This window comes from Dysidea avara, chromosome 2 (genome assembly GCF_963678975.1).
Source record: "Dysidea avara chromosome 2, odDysAvar1.4, whole genome shotgun sequence".
NCBI classification, from domain to species: Eukaryota; Metazoa; Porifera; class Demospongiae; order Dictyoceratida; family Dysideidae; genus Dysidea; species Dysidea avara.
The window spans coordinates 54,542,800-54,562,442 of record NC_089273.1 but is presented as its reverse complement, the minus strand read 5'-3'; the positions used below and the strand labels follow the sequence as shown (position 1 = coordinate 54,562,442).

Here is a 19,643-nt window from a genome sequence, read left to right as displayed (position 1 = left end):
CTTAGCATAATCACATGATCACTAATAATACAAATACTCATAAACCCACCTTATAAACATCTTTCCAAGGCATTGTCAGTAGATTTATGCTAAAGGTTATGCAACAAGGACCTGGATCAGCATTGGAGGAGTACAAGATCGAGATACTCTAATAGAACAGTCACCTAACTACTCTAATAGAACATTCAGTGTAAGCATAAAAGTTGGTTCTGTTATGGAATTTTTCAAAACCTACCTGCGCCTATACATACAATGAAGTGCACTGGTCTGTTTAAAAGGCTTGTTCATCTACTTGTGTAGTTATTAACAGTACCAGTATACTTAATTCAGGTACACAATTTCCATTAAAAATGCTCAGATTCAATCTCGTATCATTCAAATTCAAAATTTTCCAGTTTTAACATTATCATGCATGCAACTGTGAGAGGGTGCATCATGTGCTTGGCTGCCCAAACCTTTCCATTATCAAATGCTGCGTAGAGCCATACCTATAATCTAAAGGCAGTGTATAAAATATCTACAGGCAGAAATATGCAAAATGTCCCCAAATTGCAGTATTTTAACATCTATTTTCCTGGGGAATGTGGGAGGCATGCCCCCAGACCCCCCTAGTTCCAGCATGCTTTGCATGCTGAAGCACACCTCCACCCAAGAGATTAGTGCCCCCCCCCCTTTATAAATCCTAAATCCGCCCCTGCTAGTAGTACCTGTCCTATTATGCAGGCTATACATGTAGCATCATTTGATAAAAGATTGACTACAAAAGACATTAATTTATTGGTACCTGCCCTACAATGCGGAAGTTGCCATATTGCATATTATATTGTGGGCATACACATCATGTAATGGAAACCATGCATTGAAATTCGTGTAACTATGTTGCATGTCACTTTTAAAGAACATGAGGCCATCCTGCAAGTACACTGGAATGATGTGAGCATACAGATAATTTTAAACAGCGGAGCTGTGTGTAGCTACATAAGCAATGACAACTGTAATATTGTACTACTGTACATACCTATAATGTATACCAGCGTTGGAAGTGGGTCGGATGACCCGGCAAATCCGGGTCATTCGGGTCACTTTTTTTCCGGGTCGAGTGGGTCTCATCCGCGAAATAAATTATCCAGATGTGACCCGGATAATTAATTAGATCACGTGAACTTGAAATATGGCTTCTGGTCGAGCATCAGATTTGCGCGAAGGAGCGGCACTGTTGAACATTGCGTCTGAGCCGCCATCTGCTGGTATTCATTCTGAACCGTGTGATGCCATATCGCCTCAAACTGTTACAAAGCGTGTGGCGTCGGGAGAGTTGGTTCTTAAGATTAACAAGAAGTCGAAGGGCAGTCGTGCTTGGGACCAGTTTCGTCTTGTTTGGGATCCCGGCAGTAAAGAATGAGCAAGTACGTGGTGTTGCTTGTTGCAGTGTGTGTAAGTCCCGTCTTCTTTGTAAAAGAATGGCAAATGGGGAAGAAAAATCACTAGGCACAAAGACAGACTTCTCAACCTGGAAGCAGACCTGGCCGTGAGAAAGCCAGCCACCCATACCCCATGCAGCTGTGAAGCCTACCATCTTTATGATGGGGCTCATGCACATACATTTGTTTTAACAAAAAAATGTTTTAAAAGTACAACTAGCTAGCTATGTGGGTGCAATACTGCTGTTTACCGCAGCTTATAATATCTCTATGCTACAGTGTAGCCTACTAGCTATATGACAAGAACCTACTATCTTTGCTCCATCATTGAATCACGTGATATCAGTCTTTCAACTCAGTTGATGTACTGGTTCACCAGTGATTCATCATTGAAATCACCTCTCATTTCTTGAGTAATCAGTATCCAGCAGTGGATTTAGTCAGATTTTTTGCACAAGTACACCTCACAACAACCGAAATTAAGCAATAAACATTTGTACTAATACCACAACTGGTAGGATTTTACCTTATTCTTCACCTTCCATGTGTGTTGAATCTTTTCTCGCCTTCAAATAATGTTCAGTTCATTGAGTTTGACAGCATAGTGACTCGTGACATAGTCAAAAATACTGGAAACCGCCAAATTTCCAGTTCAAAATAAGAGGCACCCCACTTTTCTAATTAACTGATCACGTGATACCTGCTACAAAGACGTTTTGGGGCTTAAATCAAGGAGATTTAGCGTGCCTTAGGAAATTTTATTGAAAATCGTGAGAAATTGTGAGATCAGCAAGCGGTCGTGATATGAAGGCTGAAATCGTGTGTCTCACATGCCACTGATAAAGGTGCAAACATGGTAGCTGCAACAAACTCCAAGTGTCACATTAATTATGCATGCCACTGTTTGTCCACCTCTATCAATACAGGATGGGAAAGGTCTTGTGGGGAGAGCACTAAATTGTACTCATTGACCTTGAAGACATGACAGCCACAGCAGAATGCCCTGATAATGAAACATCTACCAAGAAGGCAAAATATGACCCATTTGCTGAATTTAGAAATGTGGCTTCCAGTATCTTTAAAAGTAGTCAGATTTTGAAGCTGATGTTGATGTAGAGTTCCGACATCACAACTCTATAACTGTTGTAGATTTACAGCAGCCTGATGCTGTGAGGTCGGTATTTGATCCAGGGACAGTAGAGCTTTAACTTTCCGATTTTGAGTTGTTTGGCACGGCAAGTGTTAGTCATACCAGTATCTAGTGCTGAGTCTGAGAGGCATTTTAGTGGGGCAGGACGTATTGCATGGAAAGATAGGAACCACCTAAAGGATGATGCTGTGGAATCCACTGTTGTCTTTTATGAAGCTGTTAGAAAAGGGATAATCTAACTGTACATGGACAAGACCTTATCAATTTTAATGATTTTTGTACAATCAATTAGCAAATTACAGATTTCAATTGTATCTTAATTTATATCTCTCATTTTACAATACAATTAAAAATATAAAAACTATCATGTGGGTCACATCCACATTGGTTTGTGGGTCAAGTGGGTCAACAGGTGTGACCCACTTCCAACGCTGATGTATACCATATAGGCACTTATGTGATATTAGTATAGTACCTGTCATGTACACAATATTTATATTACATTTAACTTACTGACAACAAAAAGAAACTACATAATGTACATGCCTACGGTGCAGGCTGAGCTTTGTATGTTAACAATACTACAACACTCCCATTATTACACTACAACCTATTGTCATCACCTCTAACCTCCATGATCTCTACATTTACAGTACTGTATGATATTTTGAGTAAGCTACTACTGACTGTTATCACCTATTGTCATCACCTTTGTACAGCAAAATTAGCTATTATTAACTATTATCAACCAATACAGTGGAACCTGTTAATCAGGACACCTGAAAATGAGGACACCTACATAATCTGGACACTTGGTAGTGCTCCTAAAGTATCCCTTAGCATGTAACTGACCTGAAAATTCAGGAAACCTTGATCATCAGGACACTTTGGTCAGTCCCTAATATACAGGTTTCACTACAGAGTGAATGAAAAGAACACATAACAGCAAAACCTGTTACCAAAAAGGCTGCCAAAATACATTTAAAAAGTAGTATCAAAACAGGTTGTTGAAGAAAAGTTGTAACCAAAAGGTTTTGAAAAAGAAAAACAGTGATACAACTGAGATTTGCACTCACACCCTTACCAGTTTCAAACCTCACGCTCTATCACATGGACTAAATGTCACTTGTGGTTACACTGTCTTGATAAGCTGTTTATAAAGGCATGCTTAAGTTGAATGGAATAGGTGTTTGCATGCAGTTTACAGAAAGAAATCAAGCAAAATTTTTGTCTACACCCTTGCACTAATTGTGCTGTGAATGATGAACAACGGCAGTTAGAAGCTTCAGTTAAAAGCGAGATAATTCTTAGGTGATGAGTGCTTTGGTTGGCACAAAAAAACGCTTCAATATGTGCATCATCTGGCAAGAAAGTTGTTGGACGCCATCAGAATTGTATACGGTCAGATGGCTTTTCAGCTTTATCATCATATAGTACGATAGTACTGTATAGTAGGGGCCATAAAGGAGTAGGCGTGGCCCACAAACTAGCATCACCCAGAAACCAGCCTCAATTTTCCTGACGATGATAAGGCAGTATTGGTTAGGCAAATCTAAGGCCAAAAAAGCCTTCAGATCGACTCGAAATGCATTCAACAAGTCGCTATGGAATTTTTAAAAATTTATTCAACGGAATTTTCTACTGACTGACTGACTGACTGACTGATGTTTTCAGACAAGCATACCTCAATAACGGCTGCAGCTAGGGGCTTGATTTTTTTCTCCGTTTGATGTTGCTTCAGCCCAAGATGTGCCTTTTGGCATATCGCAGTTTGTGCCATGCCTTCTTCATGGACTTACTCCTTTGTGTCCCATTCATCTTTGCTGACAGCAAAAAGTGTCGATTTGGCAATAGCACGTGATGGCTTCCCTTCATGACGAAAATCGTCCGTATTTGTCATAGTGGCTATTTTGATAGCAGAGGCGCTTTTCAAACAGTTCTTGATTTGTACTGCTGTGTAATGGGTTGAACATAGCCGACAACGAATACTTCACTTTTCAGACGATAACTATTGATATAACCCGGGGCGCGCGGCACCATTTCTTTTGATATGCGTGGATTGCAGAGGTGCTTTTCGAACAATTCTTGATTCGAAATGCTGCGTAAAGGATTGAACATAGCTGACAACGAAGCATAATGGATACTTCACTTTCCAAACAATAATTTGGGGGCGCGGCGTCATTTCAGATGCGGTATGCGTGGGTTCACCAGTCATAATAATTGTTTACAAAAAAAAGTTAACAAACAAGTACACAGAAAAATTGGAATTTTCAACTAGAGTAGGGACCATAGCACATCGATAAAAAGTACTGAAACAAGCTAAATCACAGTAAAACAATAAGAAGTGTTATATCCCTACTGTGCATTTCTTGAGCACAGTAGGGATATAACACTTCTTATTGTTTTACTGTGATTTAATATCATGCACTACTCCAGCTTGTTTCAGTACTTTTTATCGATGTGCTATGGTCCCTACTCTAGTTGAAAATTCCATTTTTTCTGTGTAGTTGTATATATAGATAACTGCTTTATTTGTAAAGACTGTGATAAGCTTTCCAGCAACAAACAGTAGAATCGCCTGTATTATATGGCTTCTCATAGCGCAGTGCTTGTTTTAAAGCGGGCAGTAAGTCACTGGTACTAAACAGCCACATGGATAACATAGAAAACCAATATCGTGCAGAACAGTAGTACTGTATATTAGGGATCATGCCATTTTGGGCTTTCTTACCCAAAAATATCACCCTAAAACCAGCCTCAAATTTCCTTCATAACAGCTTGCCAGTGTTGGTTAGACATAGCCAAGCCCAAAACTCTTCAGAGTGACCCCAAACTCTTACAACAAGTTTCTATGGAAATTTTAAAAATTTCCTATTTAATTAAATTTTCTACTGACTAACTAACTGATGCCTTTCAACCAAGCATAACTCGACAATGAATAAGGCTACGGGCTTGATTTTTTCACTGTTCGACGTTGCTTTGTCCCGACATTGCCTTTTCGCCAACCGCAGTACGTACAATGCACATATCATCAACCTACCTTTGTCCTCCATTATGTTCCAGTTCTTTTCGCTGACTATGCAAGGTGTCGATTTGCGATACTGCAATACTGCTTCCCTCTGGCTGTGTCATGCCTTTCGCCCACATTTTTCGTAGCAACTGGATTCTTTGCAGAGAAGTTTCTTGTACTGTTCTTCGTTTGTAACACTGTGTAACGAGTGGAACATAGCTACAGTACAAACAAAGCGTAATGACCACCTCACTTGTCAGTGTGTAACTGATTATTGGGGCACGTGTTCAGATGCAAAATTATTTTGTGGAATCCAATCTTTCTTTTAACCCTTAAACCCGTACGTAATTTTAATAAATACATGATTACACAAAACCATTTAAAATGGCCTGTCTAGCCAGACTAGCCTAACTCTATTAGCCTAAAGCTATACCAATGGAAAGTTTATTCATTGGGCTACATGAGGAAGTCTAAATAACCACTGTAACAACAGAGGCTTACTTGTTATGGAGCGATGGAAAACAGTGGCTCGATTTTCCGTTATTTCTCAATACTAGTGATGGCAGCCATATTACCAATTAATTAAATCTTGTGAACTATAGATCGCCATTGAATAGGGAATTGCCTCGTGTTTATTTTACACGAATCTGATGAAGTAGGAAAGAGATATTAACCATTTTCTAAAAGTATGTAAGGGGTTTGCGTACTTATTTTGCGTAGCAATACAGTAGCAGCCAATACAGTAGCAGCCAATACAGTAGCAGCCAATACAGTAGCAGCCAATACAGTATCAGCCAATACAGTAGCAGCCAATACAGTAGCAGCCAATACAGTATCAGCCAATACAGTAGCAGCCAATAAAAAGTTCCCTTTGCGTTTCCGTTGGGGTGCTCTACATTTGAGTTGCGGTTGCGTTGCATTCCTCGTTACCTTCTATCTGCATTTCGGTTTTCGTGTATTTTTAGGCTTACCAGTTTACGAAACGTTGAAGGAAGGCTGGTAATAAATGGATGAGACACAGGATTCAGCAGCATGATGGCCTATGTATCAGGTTAGCGATCATATAGCTACCTTTTCTATATATTTCACATCATCCTGTAGTACGATACCTTGGTGTACTTGTTGACTCCAAACTCAGTTGGAATGAACATTGTAAATATGTTTCAGCTAAGGCTTCTAGATCATTCAACTTCCTTCGTCATCATCTCTACAACTCTTCAATATCAATTAAGTCCATTGCTTACAAGTGTATTGTCCGGCCTGTCCTGGATTATGCCTGTCCAGTGTAGCATCTTTACTCCAATACCAATGTCAATCTTTTGGAATCAATACAACATAGGGCTGCCTGTTGGGCTTCCAATAGGAGGTGGAATCCATTATCGTATTGCTGGAGTAAATCTTCTGGTGACTGTATGCAAGAGTTACACTGGCCTACCATCAAGCAGTGCCACAAGTATTTCTCCATTTGCCATGTACATGATAGTCTGCACCACAGAAACTCTTTACCTTTTCACAATCATTTTCAGTTACTCGAAACCTCAACTAGATCTCATCCTTTATCGATCCGGCCAATTGTATCTACTATTAATTTGTATCACTTCTCTTTTTTTGTAAACAGCCCTTTTCTTTGCAACACCATACCGCATTCCATCCTACAGATTAAGAAGTCAAATCTATTCTGTGCTGCCCTTCGCCAATTTCTACTTTCTCTTTTTTGTCCTGTTGTGTATTGCTCTGTTATTAGCTATCTGCCTTGTCTTAGTTATTGTATTCGTGTGCATTTAATGTTACTGTATGTATGTTTAATTGTGGGGAGTATGTTTGCAGACTTGTCCTTCTGTACGACCCTGCCATTTTGACAAAATTGATAATAATACTAATACTAGAGTAATAAATCTATTACCGGACAGTCCTATTTCCAGACACCTGTAGTTGCCAAATGAATGGATGACTGAATCTGGATAATTGCAGCGTAGAAGGCCCAGTGCTAGAGTGCTTCACACGCAAAATCTCAGCCCGATTGCTTGAAGCACGTAGGAATACGGAGCAAAAATATCTGTCCGGAAAAAAACAAAAAAACAATCGGTTATCAGACGAAAATATCAATACTCCGGACAGTGGGTCTGAACTCTGCAATGAAAGATCCGATTTCCCCCAAACTGTGGGGTAGTCTATGGTTGTATGCTGACGAAAATCTGGAGACTCAGCTATCCACCAACTGGGAGATACAGCATGATAAAATCGACGTGTTTCAGCGTGTACTATTTCCGGACACCACGTGAGTTAGGTTTGCGGTAAGCCAAGCGTTTGCAGGATCTCTACAGCCACTCAATTTAGAGGAGCAATCACTGTAGACACTATACTACTACTAGGTACAGTCCATCTTGTTTACAACAGCTGCATTGTGTAAATCTATGCCAATTGAGTCTACTGACTGGACTTGGTCATTCAGAAATTTAATAGCCAGGTTTTTTCTGTGTAACTACATAATTTGTTCTAAAAACTGACCTTCTTAAGGGGCTGGAATGTGCTAGTAAAAGCAAAAGTGCTCCAAGGCCAGTGCACTGACATCACTGATGTCAGTGCACTGGCATTAGAGCACTTTTGCTTATTCCAGCCCCTTAGCTAACTGCAGACAGATACATATAGCTATACAGGGACCATGCAGGGGTTTTACTGTTAAGCCTACCAGAGTCAGGTAATATCTATGATCACAAACCATGTCATATAATACGCTTAAGTTATGTGTACATAGCTAATTCAGAATGTCACAAATCAGCAATTCTTCATAACTCATTGGTACGAATCATTGATCAGTGCTTTTCACACTGAAAGCGACGTGGGTTATCCCCTTCAGCCAAGTGACAGCAGTATTTATGATACCACCTAGAGCACACATCACAAGCTATCCATCCCACTTCATCCGACAGAAATTCAATTATGCAGGGTTCAGCTACACACAGCTCTATAGCAATAAGTAATGTACAAATTTTGACAATGGGTATAAGCTCACCGTGATCATCTTCATCTCTTCTTTCATCAAAGTTAACTAAATGATATAAGATTACGCATGCATGCACACATATACCCATACACTGTACCTGGTACTTTCTTCTTCTGTAAGCATCTTTTGGTTGCTGTACATGTAGATTTAGATCTTGTGGTAGCACTTTCTAGATAGCCTTTATTTCTACTTGAACCAAATGTAGTTTGGTGACCAGTGCATTCTACTGGCTCTTTCCAAGTAACTTTAGCTACAAAGGCATATATGAATATGCAAATTATATAGCTAGCGATAGAGGGTTGTAACTCGTGCATGTGTCAAACTAGTGTAGCTAGTACCTCTAGTCTTAGCCTGGCCAAGCTTGACTGTTGACTTTGGAATCCTCGAGGCTATACGAATGCATTGTATGTAGTTTGCTATCAGCAATGTAGTACCTCTCCTGTCATCTGTCCTACTGCTCTTATCTCTATTAGATCGCTCTCTCTTCTTGGATACAGCTATGTACATGTATGACCATGTGTATTATATTATTATTATTATTATTATTATTATTATTATTATTATACAGAATTCCTGGCCTATATATAACAAAAACCTTATTTCATCAGTTATGTAGACTATTATTTAATTATTTGACACACACATTATAGTTCATTAATTATTGATAATGCTGAGAGTTAATACCACTTACTATTGCAAATACCTTTTCTTGCAGGTGTTCTTGTCGGTGTTGAATTGCTAGATGGAGTGAACAGAATTGGTGACATGTTGCCTGGTAGATCTAAAGAAATGAAAAAATATAGCAACTGTGATTGTTGCTGTTAGTTAATAGTTACCTTTGTTGATAAGTTTTTGATAATCTTCCGGATGGTGTATATACAACCGTTGGTTGTAGCGTTGGTCAAGTCATATCCATTTTGATAATGTTTCACAAATTTCTGAAGTTCTGCTCTGCTGAAACTTACCACAACTATAAACACCACCAATGGCACTGACAATAGCCACAACACTTATAGCTCACTTTCTGGATCAGAATCTGAACCATGAATTGGACTATAGCCACAGCTTCAGCCTGCTTCTTGCCTAGGAAAATTAATATACAAATAGAAATCCATTTTACACTTACCAGATAGAACATTTCTTTAGTTTTTCACCTTTTTTGCATTCTGGGACTGTTCCTTCTCCTCCATTTTCTGCATATAGTCTGCTGATGTTAGAACTTGTCCACATGACTTTAGCTGCTTTGTGGGAAGTTTGCTAGGTGCTATTGGTGTGCATGTGGACAACATCCTGCCTGCACTTGATATTCTTTGCTGTGACAGCATACAATAGCTGCTGCTATTGCTGTTACCAATACTCAGATTATCCTCAGATTGTGACCGCTCTAGAAAAGAATTGCTTCCAAAACTAGATGATGTTGCAGGGGAGTGGCATGAGGCTGAGGGTGGGTCAGATGGCAGTGTTCTGCTTGCAGTTCTGCTAGTTGGAACAGGACTGTACAGTAGTATGTATGCAAGTCCTGACTGCACTGCAAGAGCCTCAGGTTGAAATCGTTGGCTTTGTCTGGTGTCTTGAGGCAAATGAATAGCACTTTGGTCAACTGGGTAGACACCTGTGACCTGGAAGCCACTGGTAATATTTCCAATTGTCATATGCTTGACTGAATAATTGAGAAAAGTCATAAACACTTACAACTTTTCCAGGGTTCTTAGCACAATACCTTTGACAAACTTGACGCCATGATGCTTTGAGTAGCCCAAAGCATGCACCCACTATCTAAAGGCTGTGTCAGGTGTGTTGTGTGTCGTGGCAGAGTGCACAAAACTACTTGCTGTTTAGCAGCCATACGAATGGTTTCAGGGCAATAGTGGGATGAATGCCCATCCATCAACAATACTACAGGCCAGTGTTTAGGTATGTAAGCTAGAAAATGCTGATGGAACCACTGTGCAAAGAGCTCACGGGTAATCCAACACTTGGCAGAAAGACATAAAGAGTTCCTGGAACCTCCCCAATTGTTAAAGTATAGTTAATAGCTTTTCTTTGAAGATGACAAATGGCGGCAGTGTCACCCCTGCAGCACTTATACAGGCTAAAACAGTTATCTGCTGCTTATTACTTGTAATGTAGCTAGGATTACTACCAACACTTGCAACAACTTTACGGTGTGTTGCTCCAAGTGGCATCCCTGTTTCATCACAATTGTATATTTGTGGTGCCTTGTGCAGAACTCCATTGGCTGTAAATGTGTCTAGCACCATTTAAAATATCTATCTAAAATATCATTATCAGTTGCCATAGCTCTGGCAACTCATAATGGCACTGCTGTGCGAAGTGTGACACTCTGGTGGCATTGGCTAAACTTTTGCCACCACCCTCTATCACTTGCTTCTTGATCCCCTTGGAATCAAGAATGTTCTGGACCAAAGCCAGAACTTGCTATAGGGTGTGGCCATAACATATATCAGCACATCATATAAAAAGCTTGCAAGCTCCTGTTGTTGTTAAATAAGGTGAAGGTCCACGTGATGCAGCCTTTCCAGTGACATGATCATGAATAGTCGATTTAGCAACATTAAACATAAGTGCAGCAGATCGTATGGATTCTCCTTTACGTACAGCCTCTACAGCCTGCTGCACTGCTGCACTGCTCTTGCAGATTCCACTATGTTAGTGGTTCTTGTCACAGGAAATGCATCACAAACAATCCTTTGTGCAAGTGGAACTTCATCCATCATTATGTCTATACAGTAAAATATAGTTTATAATAATAAGCTGCACATGTATCATTATTATACCTAGTATATACACCTATAATTTCGGTTAAGTACTTCTTTTCACCTTACTGACAAATCAAATAAATAATGTAATCACACACACACACTATCCTGAATGAGTATTTTCTGAAGTTCCAGTGTCAGGGTGATATAAAGACAATTAAAGCAGGCACTAGCTAGCTAGCTAGCTAGCTAAATCTCGGGGTATAAACAACTGATGAGGCAGTTGCTCAAAGTCACTGTTTATCTAAAGAAGTATTTAAATTATAATTATTCTGTACAGTACTATATCATAATATTGACTTACTTGAACAGGTGAAAGTTACAAGACACGGCCGTGAGACTGTAATTACTTAGGCAGCTACCTAGATACAGCTAGCTATACTTTTTGCAATTGCTCGAAAATATTAGTAGTCGATGAAAAGTAGCAGGATTTGTATTATTTGAATGTAAACATGGCAGTGTATTGTTTGTTATAACCGTTTCATCAAATTAAGTGGTGCTGTATCACTGAATTAACATTTTGCTTTACAAATATTAACTATTTTTAGTGTCCGGAAATAGTATACGCTGAAACACGTCAGTTTCATAGTGCTGTATCTCCCCGATAGCTGAGTCTCCAGATTTTCGTCAGCATACAACCATAGACTGAGGTTACAACCCCACAGTTTGGGGGAAATCAGATCTTTTGTTGCAGAGTTCAGACCCACTGTCCGGAGCATTGATGTTTTTGTCCGATAACCGATTGTTTTTTCGGACAGATATTTTTGCTCCGTATTTCTACGTGCTTCAAGCAATCGGGCTGAGATTTTGTGTGCGAAGCACTCTAGCACTGGGCCTTCTACGCTGCCGTTATTAGATTCAGTCATCCTTTGGTTTGGCAACTACAGGTGTCCGGAAATAGGACCATCTGGTAATAGATTTATTACTCTAATATATAATTTAGATTCCGTTGAAAGCGCCTACAGCAGGAAAGTCTACCGAGTAGGAACTTGACTGAAAACTACCACAAGCACACACACACACACACACACACACAAACATTATGAAATAATTTGCATGGCATATTTAATGAAAGTTTAATTAGCAATTCATTTGCTGACAGGCTGTGACTGGGCTCAAAAAATCTACAAAGCAGTTGAGTAAGTCGTCAATAAGGATATATCCATGAAAGCTGCCGTGAGTTACACGAAATATAAACTGATTAAGCTAACCTGTGGTTGTGAGAGCATAAGTCCGAGTCCAAGCTGCCAAATCACTAAATGGGCGTGACCATGGGGGTTTAAATGGTAGAGTTTTTGTTTTGTGAAGTGTCAGTTGGGGCAAAGCTGCTACTCAGCTGCGTAAATCTAGCTTCCTGATACTGATGTTAGTATAATATAGAACATTAAATGAATATTTCTAGCTACGTAAGAATGAAGAGTTTCGTCTTCAGCTGGTAGGTTAGCCAGTTGGCTGTAACTCCTCTTCCCTTCGCTACTGCTGGCAAAGTAAGTGTTGGTTGTCTAACTGGATAAAAAGAAATAGACACACATGGGTTAGAAACAGCTATATAAACTATGGTAGCCATCGGATAGAGTACAAGTTAGGTGTAGTTTTTGTTTGTAAACACCGTCCACTTGCCATTAGGCAGATACCTACAGCCAAGTTATAACAATAATCATAATAATCTTTGACTATTAACTAAATCGTATAGACAACGGCTGTTACTATCAATGGCTTAGCTTACATTGTACTGTTGTAGTTTGATGGAGGTTTTTACCGCCATATACTCCTTTTTGCTAGTGAAGCATTTGCGTTCCGTGTGCGTTCTTGGAAGCCTTCTCTAAGTGGAGCATTTGCGTTGCATTTTTTAAAACGCTAGGCAAACACAATGAAACTTTTTTGACCGCTACTTTAGTTTCAGGGTGAGTTGTGGCGTTGTGGCCCCATGCTTTCGTGCTAGGGTAAATCCCTAGGTATCAGTTTAATCCTTGTTTAATTACGAATAAAATGGTGTTGATTATGTAGCCATAGGAAGAACGGTGTGCAAGTTACAACGCTTTGTTTACAACCATGCGTCAAAGCCGATTTATTGGCGTGTGCGGGTTTAAGGGTTAATGTGGTATAAGTGGATTCAGTAGTCATAATTGTGTTATTAAAAAAGTAAACAAAACAAGTAGAAGGAAAAATTATAAATGTAAGCTGGATTAGAGATCAAAGAACAAAAAAGGAGGGAAACAAGGGAACAGCTATAAAGTTGTGAAACAAGGAAGGTTGCCTATACCTGCAGAAATACAAGTGGTTTCGGGATGAAGCAACATCGAACAGTGAAAAAATCAAGCCCGTAGCCTTACCTATTGTCAAGTTATGCTTGGCTGAAGGCATCAGTTAGTTAGTCAGTAGAAAATTTTGTTAAATAGGATATTTTTAAAATTTCCATAGAAACTTGTTGTAAGGGTTTGGGGTCACTCTGAAGGCATTTTTGGGCTTGGCTATGTCTAACCAATACTGGCAAGCTATTATGAAGGAAATTTGAGGCTGGTTTTAGGGTGATATTTTTGGACAAGAAACCCCAAAACTGCATGATCCCTAATATACAGTACTACTGTACTTTATGATTACATGTCGTGCCTTTTCGCAAACCGCAGTACGTACAATGCACGTATCATGGACTTACCTTTGTCCTCCTTTGTGTTCCAGTTCTTTTCACTGACAACACAAGGTGTCGATTTGTGATAGCACGATATGGCTTCCCTCTGGCTGTGTCATGCTTTTCCCCCGCAACTGAATTCATTGCAGAGAAGTGTACTGTTCTTCGTTTGTAACGTTGTGTAACTAGCGGAGCATACAAATGAAACATAATGCATAATTGATTATTGGGGCAGACGTTTAGATGCAAAATTATTTTATGGAATGCCTGGCGCCATTCTTTCTTTTAATGTGGTACACGTGGATTCAGTAGTCTTTTTTTTTAAATCTCTGGTCCCAATGGCACTCTCTTCCACCCACACATCTCTATGGAAAGCAAGCTAGAAGAAAAACATAAAAAGGGAAAAAGAAAGGATATACCTACAGAAAAGACACCTAAAAGAACCTACAGAAGTCCAGGGAATGTTAGTGAACTGGTAGATGACCCTTTGCAATGGCAAGATCTATTGCCGGTGGCACACCAGGGCACTTAGAGCGTGACCGAGAACCACGGATGCACATGATGGAGAAGCGAAGCAAGGAGAACCCCAAACTGCAATGGAGCCAGCCCATCACCACTGAATCAGTAGTCATAATTGTGTTATTAAAAAGTGAACAAACAAGTTGAAGGAAAATTAGGAATTTTAAGCTGGATTAGGGATCAAAGAACAAAAAAGGAGGGAAACAAGGGAACAGCTGAAAGTTGTGAAATAAGGGAGGTTGCCTATACCTGCAGATATACTAGTGGACCCTAATTCAGTCATAGTTATAGACTGAAGAGTAGGGATTTGATGTCCACTAGTATATCTGCAGGTATAGGCAACCTTCCTTATTTCACAACACTTGTCCATGGTCCCATTTGTATTAGTGCACACACATTTATACCTCTGAAATCAGGACACCTCACTAATAAGGATATCTTGATAATCAGGACACTTATCATTGTACACACGTTTACACAAAGCTGGATACCTCACTAAGTGTACATTTTGAACTGAGTCCTGAGAAAACAGCTAAAGTCTCTAGAGAACATTAGTGATGACAGTGCACTATCAGACATGTGTGATATATATTAGCTGAAGGGGTCATGTGTTTTATGGCTTCTTGATAAGAAATGAGCTGGATTTCAACAACTTGTGTAATTCCATTCTGGAGTTGTTAAGAGTGTCTGATGGTTCCAAAGTGTCCACAACGTACAGTTGTATGCAGCATTTATAGTATGGCTAAGGCTGTAGGACCAGGTGTCCTACAGACCTTCAGCACTTGTGCTATAAAGCTTTAATAAATTAACTAGTGTCCATTTGGTTCTACTTGGGGTACTTAGAGGTAATGTGTCACTCTCTAGAATTCCTATGGATATAATTACATGAAAATATCAAGGAGAAAACACCCTGACCACCTGGTAGACTCCTGTAAACGTTCGAGCGTAAATCGGATGGCTGCAGGTTCGAAGCCACCTAAGTCCAGTTATGGAATTTTTCTCCTTTCTGCAACTTTTCAATTATGTAGCTAATGTCTTTGTATCTAATGTCTTTGTATCTAATGTCTTTGAACAGGCTGTAGGACCAGGTGTGTTACAGACCTTCAGCACTTGTGCTGTAAAGCATTGATATTAAACTAATATAACGTTGTAATGGAATTATCTACTCTATTAGGACAACTAAGTTGATGACCTGTATGACACACACAGCTCTTACATGTCAGTCACATGGTCCCCACATGTTTTATTAGTGTCCAATGAAATGTGTTAGTAAAGTTATTATGGTAAGTATAGTTTTGGAATATCATGCTAGACAGTTAAGAAATCATCAACTACCAGTACGTATAGTGACAATGTAACTATTGGCACTTGTTTCACTACCATAACTTGGTCTAAACTGTTCATCATGAATAGTAAAATCCAACAAGGTATAGTTTAGCCCTAACTCACCATGCAAGTAAGAACACATTTTAAATGAAACAATCTTCATAAACAAACACTCATAACGATGGAAACAAATACATTATGCACTCCATGAAGACAACAGGATAGTCACTCCATGAAGACAACAGGGTAGTCACTCCATGAAGACAGCAGGGTAGTCACTCCATGAAGACAACAGGGTAGTCTGAGACTTGTTTCTACATCATTTGTGACCAAATTTGGTAAACCATCAAGTCTGCACATCCACAATAATTCTTTTGTAATAAAACACATTTAAAAACAATGCTAGCTCCAGATGCCAGTTTTTATCACCTCATGCACTAGTCAGCGAATTAACACTCCAGTAGATAAATCCTGGGCATCATTGTGTTTGTCTGTTTATAGGGAGTTCAATTCTCCATTCGCAAGAGGGTTTGTAAGCTACAGATGTTTCTCTATGTTGTGGTGATAAAAGAATCTACCAACATTTTTTCTCCAGTGAGTTCGCCTTCCTTCTCGAACAAAGAAGTGTACCTTGGGCAAAAGCTACACCTTGGTGGATTCACAATTCATGGTGTACACAATGAACCATTCCTTATGCCATTGTATTAGTAAGTTGTGATGGCTTATGTGTGCACCTGGAGATTATTTTCCTGATGGCTACATATCAGTTTATTTTCTCATCCAGCTTGTCTACTGCTGTATTTCCCACACTGCTTAACTTATGAAGCTGAAACTAATCCCACTGTCCCAAAGAACTAATTTTTGAAAATTGAACAGATATCAACAGTTTGATGGTTTTCTAAAATTATATCACATTTTTCCTTATTTAAGGTGCATAATGTTTAATACCAGTATTTAGTTCTGAAACAATTATTCCACTAATTGGTAGGCATGACATTGTTCGATTCATTAATACAATGTAGTATAAGCTGTGATCAGATGGATGAAGTCAACTTGGTAGCTTGAGAATGTAAACAGAGTGGTGCATTTGTACTGATAAACTTGATTTTAGAAAGGCTCTCGTACTTTACCTTACTGCTCAACAAAGGTTTGGGTGCTTAAAGAATACTACCACTTTAACCACAACTATTTGAATACTGTAATTTGCTTTTTTTCGTTGTAAAATAATTTTTGTATGCAAAAACTTGTACGAAAATTTCTTGCACAAATTTTTTTTTTATATAAGATCGAACTACTCTAATAGAACAGTCATTCACGTAAATCATACGAAAATATTTTTACAATGAAAATTTTTATCATAAAAAATTTTGCACGAAAATAAAGCAAATTACGGTAGTAAAAAAATGTTGTTCACTTCAGCACTGCTTGTAAATTGTACAGATTTGTCCTTAAACATGCAAGTACACAGAAAAATTTGGAATTTTCAACTAGAGTAGGGACCATAGCACATCAGTAAAAAGTATTGAAACAAGTTGGAGTAGGCATGATACTAAATCACAGTAAAACAATAAGAACTTGAGCACAGTAGTGATATAACACTTCTTATTGTTTAATATCGTGCAGTACTGCAGCTTGTTTCAATACTTTTTATCGATGTGCTATGGTCCCTACTCTAATTGAAAACCAAATTTTTTTTGTGTACAGTGGTCCCTCGATTATCCAGCCATTGATTGACCGAACTTTTGGTTATCCGAACTGTAGCGATGACTGCTCTGTTAGAGTATTTTTATATAAGGTGTGCGTTCTATTAGAGTAGTTGAGCAAGGCTCTGTATATAAATGAATGGGCTTTGATTATCCGAACTTTTCGATTATCTGAACACACCCAGAGCCCAACGAGTTCGGATAATCGAGGAACCACTGTACTTGTTTGTTAACTTTTTTTGTAAATAATTATTATGACTGGTGAACCCACGCATACCGCATCTGAAATGGTACCGTGTGCCCCAGCTATATCAATTATTGTCTAAAAAGTGAAGTATCCATTACGCTTCGTTGTCAGCTATGTTTAACCCGTTACACAGCATTTCGGATCAAGAACTGTTTGAAAAGCACCTCTGCAATCAAAATAGCCACTACGAAAATACAGACGATTTCCATTACGAGGGGAAGCCATCACGTGCTACCACCAAATCGACACTTTTCGCTGTCAGTAAAGATGAATGGGACACAAAGGAGGACACTGGTAAGTCCATGAAGAATACATTGTACGTACTACAGTATGCCAAAAGTAGGCTTGTGGGAATTATGCTCAAAATTTTCATCATTATTCTATTCCGAATTTCTTTTAAAAACTTATCATTATGCCTTTTATTATTCCCAAAAATACTCATTATTCCCAAAATTATTCCTACTTTTTATAACTTGTTCTTCTCTTTAGTAAGTAAATTGTACAGCAAGACTTTAAAGTACTAAATCTAGCTGTGTCAATTCGTCAGAAAAGCTTTTTTGCCAGCAAGATGCTCAGTTACTAGTATAATGGATAACGAAATATTCCACGCCGATTGTTCTATTAGAGTAAGTGACTGCTCTATTAGAGTATCTCGATCTTAATTTATTTTTATGCCAATTATGCTCTAAAAATGCATCAAAATGCTGGAATAGTGCTCAATTCTTTTACCCCATCATTATTCCCGAAATTATTCGGGCATAATTCCCGCATCCCTAGCCAAAAGGCACCAGTCGGGCCGAAGCAATGTAGAACAGTGAAAAAATCAAGCCCGTAGCCTTAGCTGTTATTGAGTTACACTTGTCTGAAGGCATCAGGCAGTCAGTCAGTCAATCAGTCAGTAGAAAATTCAGTTAAATAAATAATTTTTAAAATTCCGTAGCAACTTGTTGAAAGCATTTCGGGTCGATCTGAAAGTTTGTTTGGGCTTAGTTTTACCTAACCACTACTGCCTCATCGTCATCGGGAAAATTGAGGCTGTTTTGGGGTGATATTATTTTGTGGGCCACGCCTACTCCTTTGTGATCCCTACTATACAGTAACTATCGTACTGTATAATAAGCAGAATCAAATTTTCTAGGAACAAAAATAATTGTAGCAGAACATGTAAAAGTGATTTTAACGTTATCCACAAAATTCCAGGGATGTTCAATAATGACATCATGTGATCTACATGTTTCACAAAACCACTCATCTGAACATTTCTGCCTATATATGGTATTGTAGTACACAACACCAAATATGGTATAGTTGTACATCACACATGTACTATCATTGTGTTGTCTTTATTGTAGCTTCATGGTGCACTAATATTAAAGAATACACCTCCCATGGAGAAGGACCAGTCTAACTGAATATTTTATCAGATGTGTACATACTTCTGTATTTTGTCATAACTGACAATAATTTGTGAATTACATTGCATATTTCATGAAATACATCAAAGTTTAATGTGTACATATTGCTATATTTTGTCACAACTGATCATGACAGTAGATACAGTCTAGGTCTTCCTGTGGTGTAGCACTTCTTCACAAGTTATGCTCAAAATTTTGCCACATGTACACTATTGTACAGTTCCCATGTTTTGTTACTTTCTAATGGATAATGATGAACTTTAGCTTATGAATAGCTGGTTGAATGTAGAAAGTACTCGTACATTAAGGATTTGGCTGTATTGTAAGTAGATGTTATAGCACGAGCAAGGCTATGCTTTAAATGATTTATGGAACTTTCTAGTCGTGTAGCTTCACCATACACTAGGGCTTATAATTAACATGTGTTACACGAATTATT

At 38.7% G+C, this 19,643-nt stretch overlaps 2 protein-coding genes across 2 annotated transcripts in view; one reads left to right on the top strand and one right to left on the bottom strand.

Moving 5' to 3' along the window:
• Nucleotides 1-19,298, top strand: part of LOC136247709 (uncharacterized protein C2orf73 homolog) — a 41,033-nt gene extending 21,735 nt beyond the window's left edge. The window contains exon 4 of the mRNA XM_066039543.1: nt 19,142-19,298. Within this exon, the coding sequence (XP_065895615.1) occupies nt 19,142-19,201 (60 nt within the window). The 3' untranslated portion in view covers nt 19,202-19,298. The remainder of the gene's footprint in view (nt 1-19,141) is intronic.
• LOC136246290 (uncharacterized) lies at nt 8,276-9,093 on the bottom strand. The gene is made up of 5 exons (XM_066037693.1): nt 9,020-9,093; nt 8,924-8,974; nt 8,683-8,835; nt 8,595-8,630; nt 8,276-8,546 (listed from the first exon to the last, which is right to left on the bottom strand). Exons 1-5 carry the CDS (start codon nt 9,090-9,092, stop codon nt 8,395-8,397), a joined length of 465 nt encoding a protein of 154 aa, XP_065893765.1. The 5' UTR covers nt 9,093; the 3' UTR covers nt 8,276-8,394.
• Nucleotides 19,299-19,643: the final 345 nt, after the last annotated feature.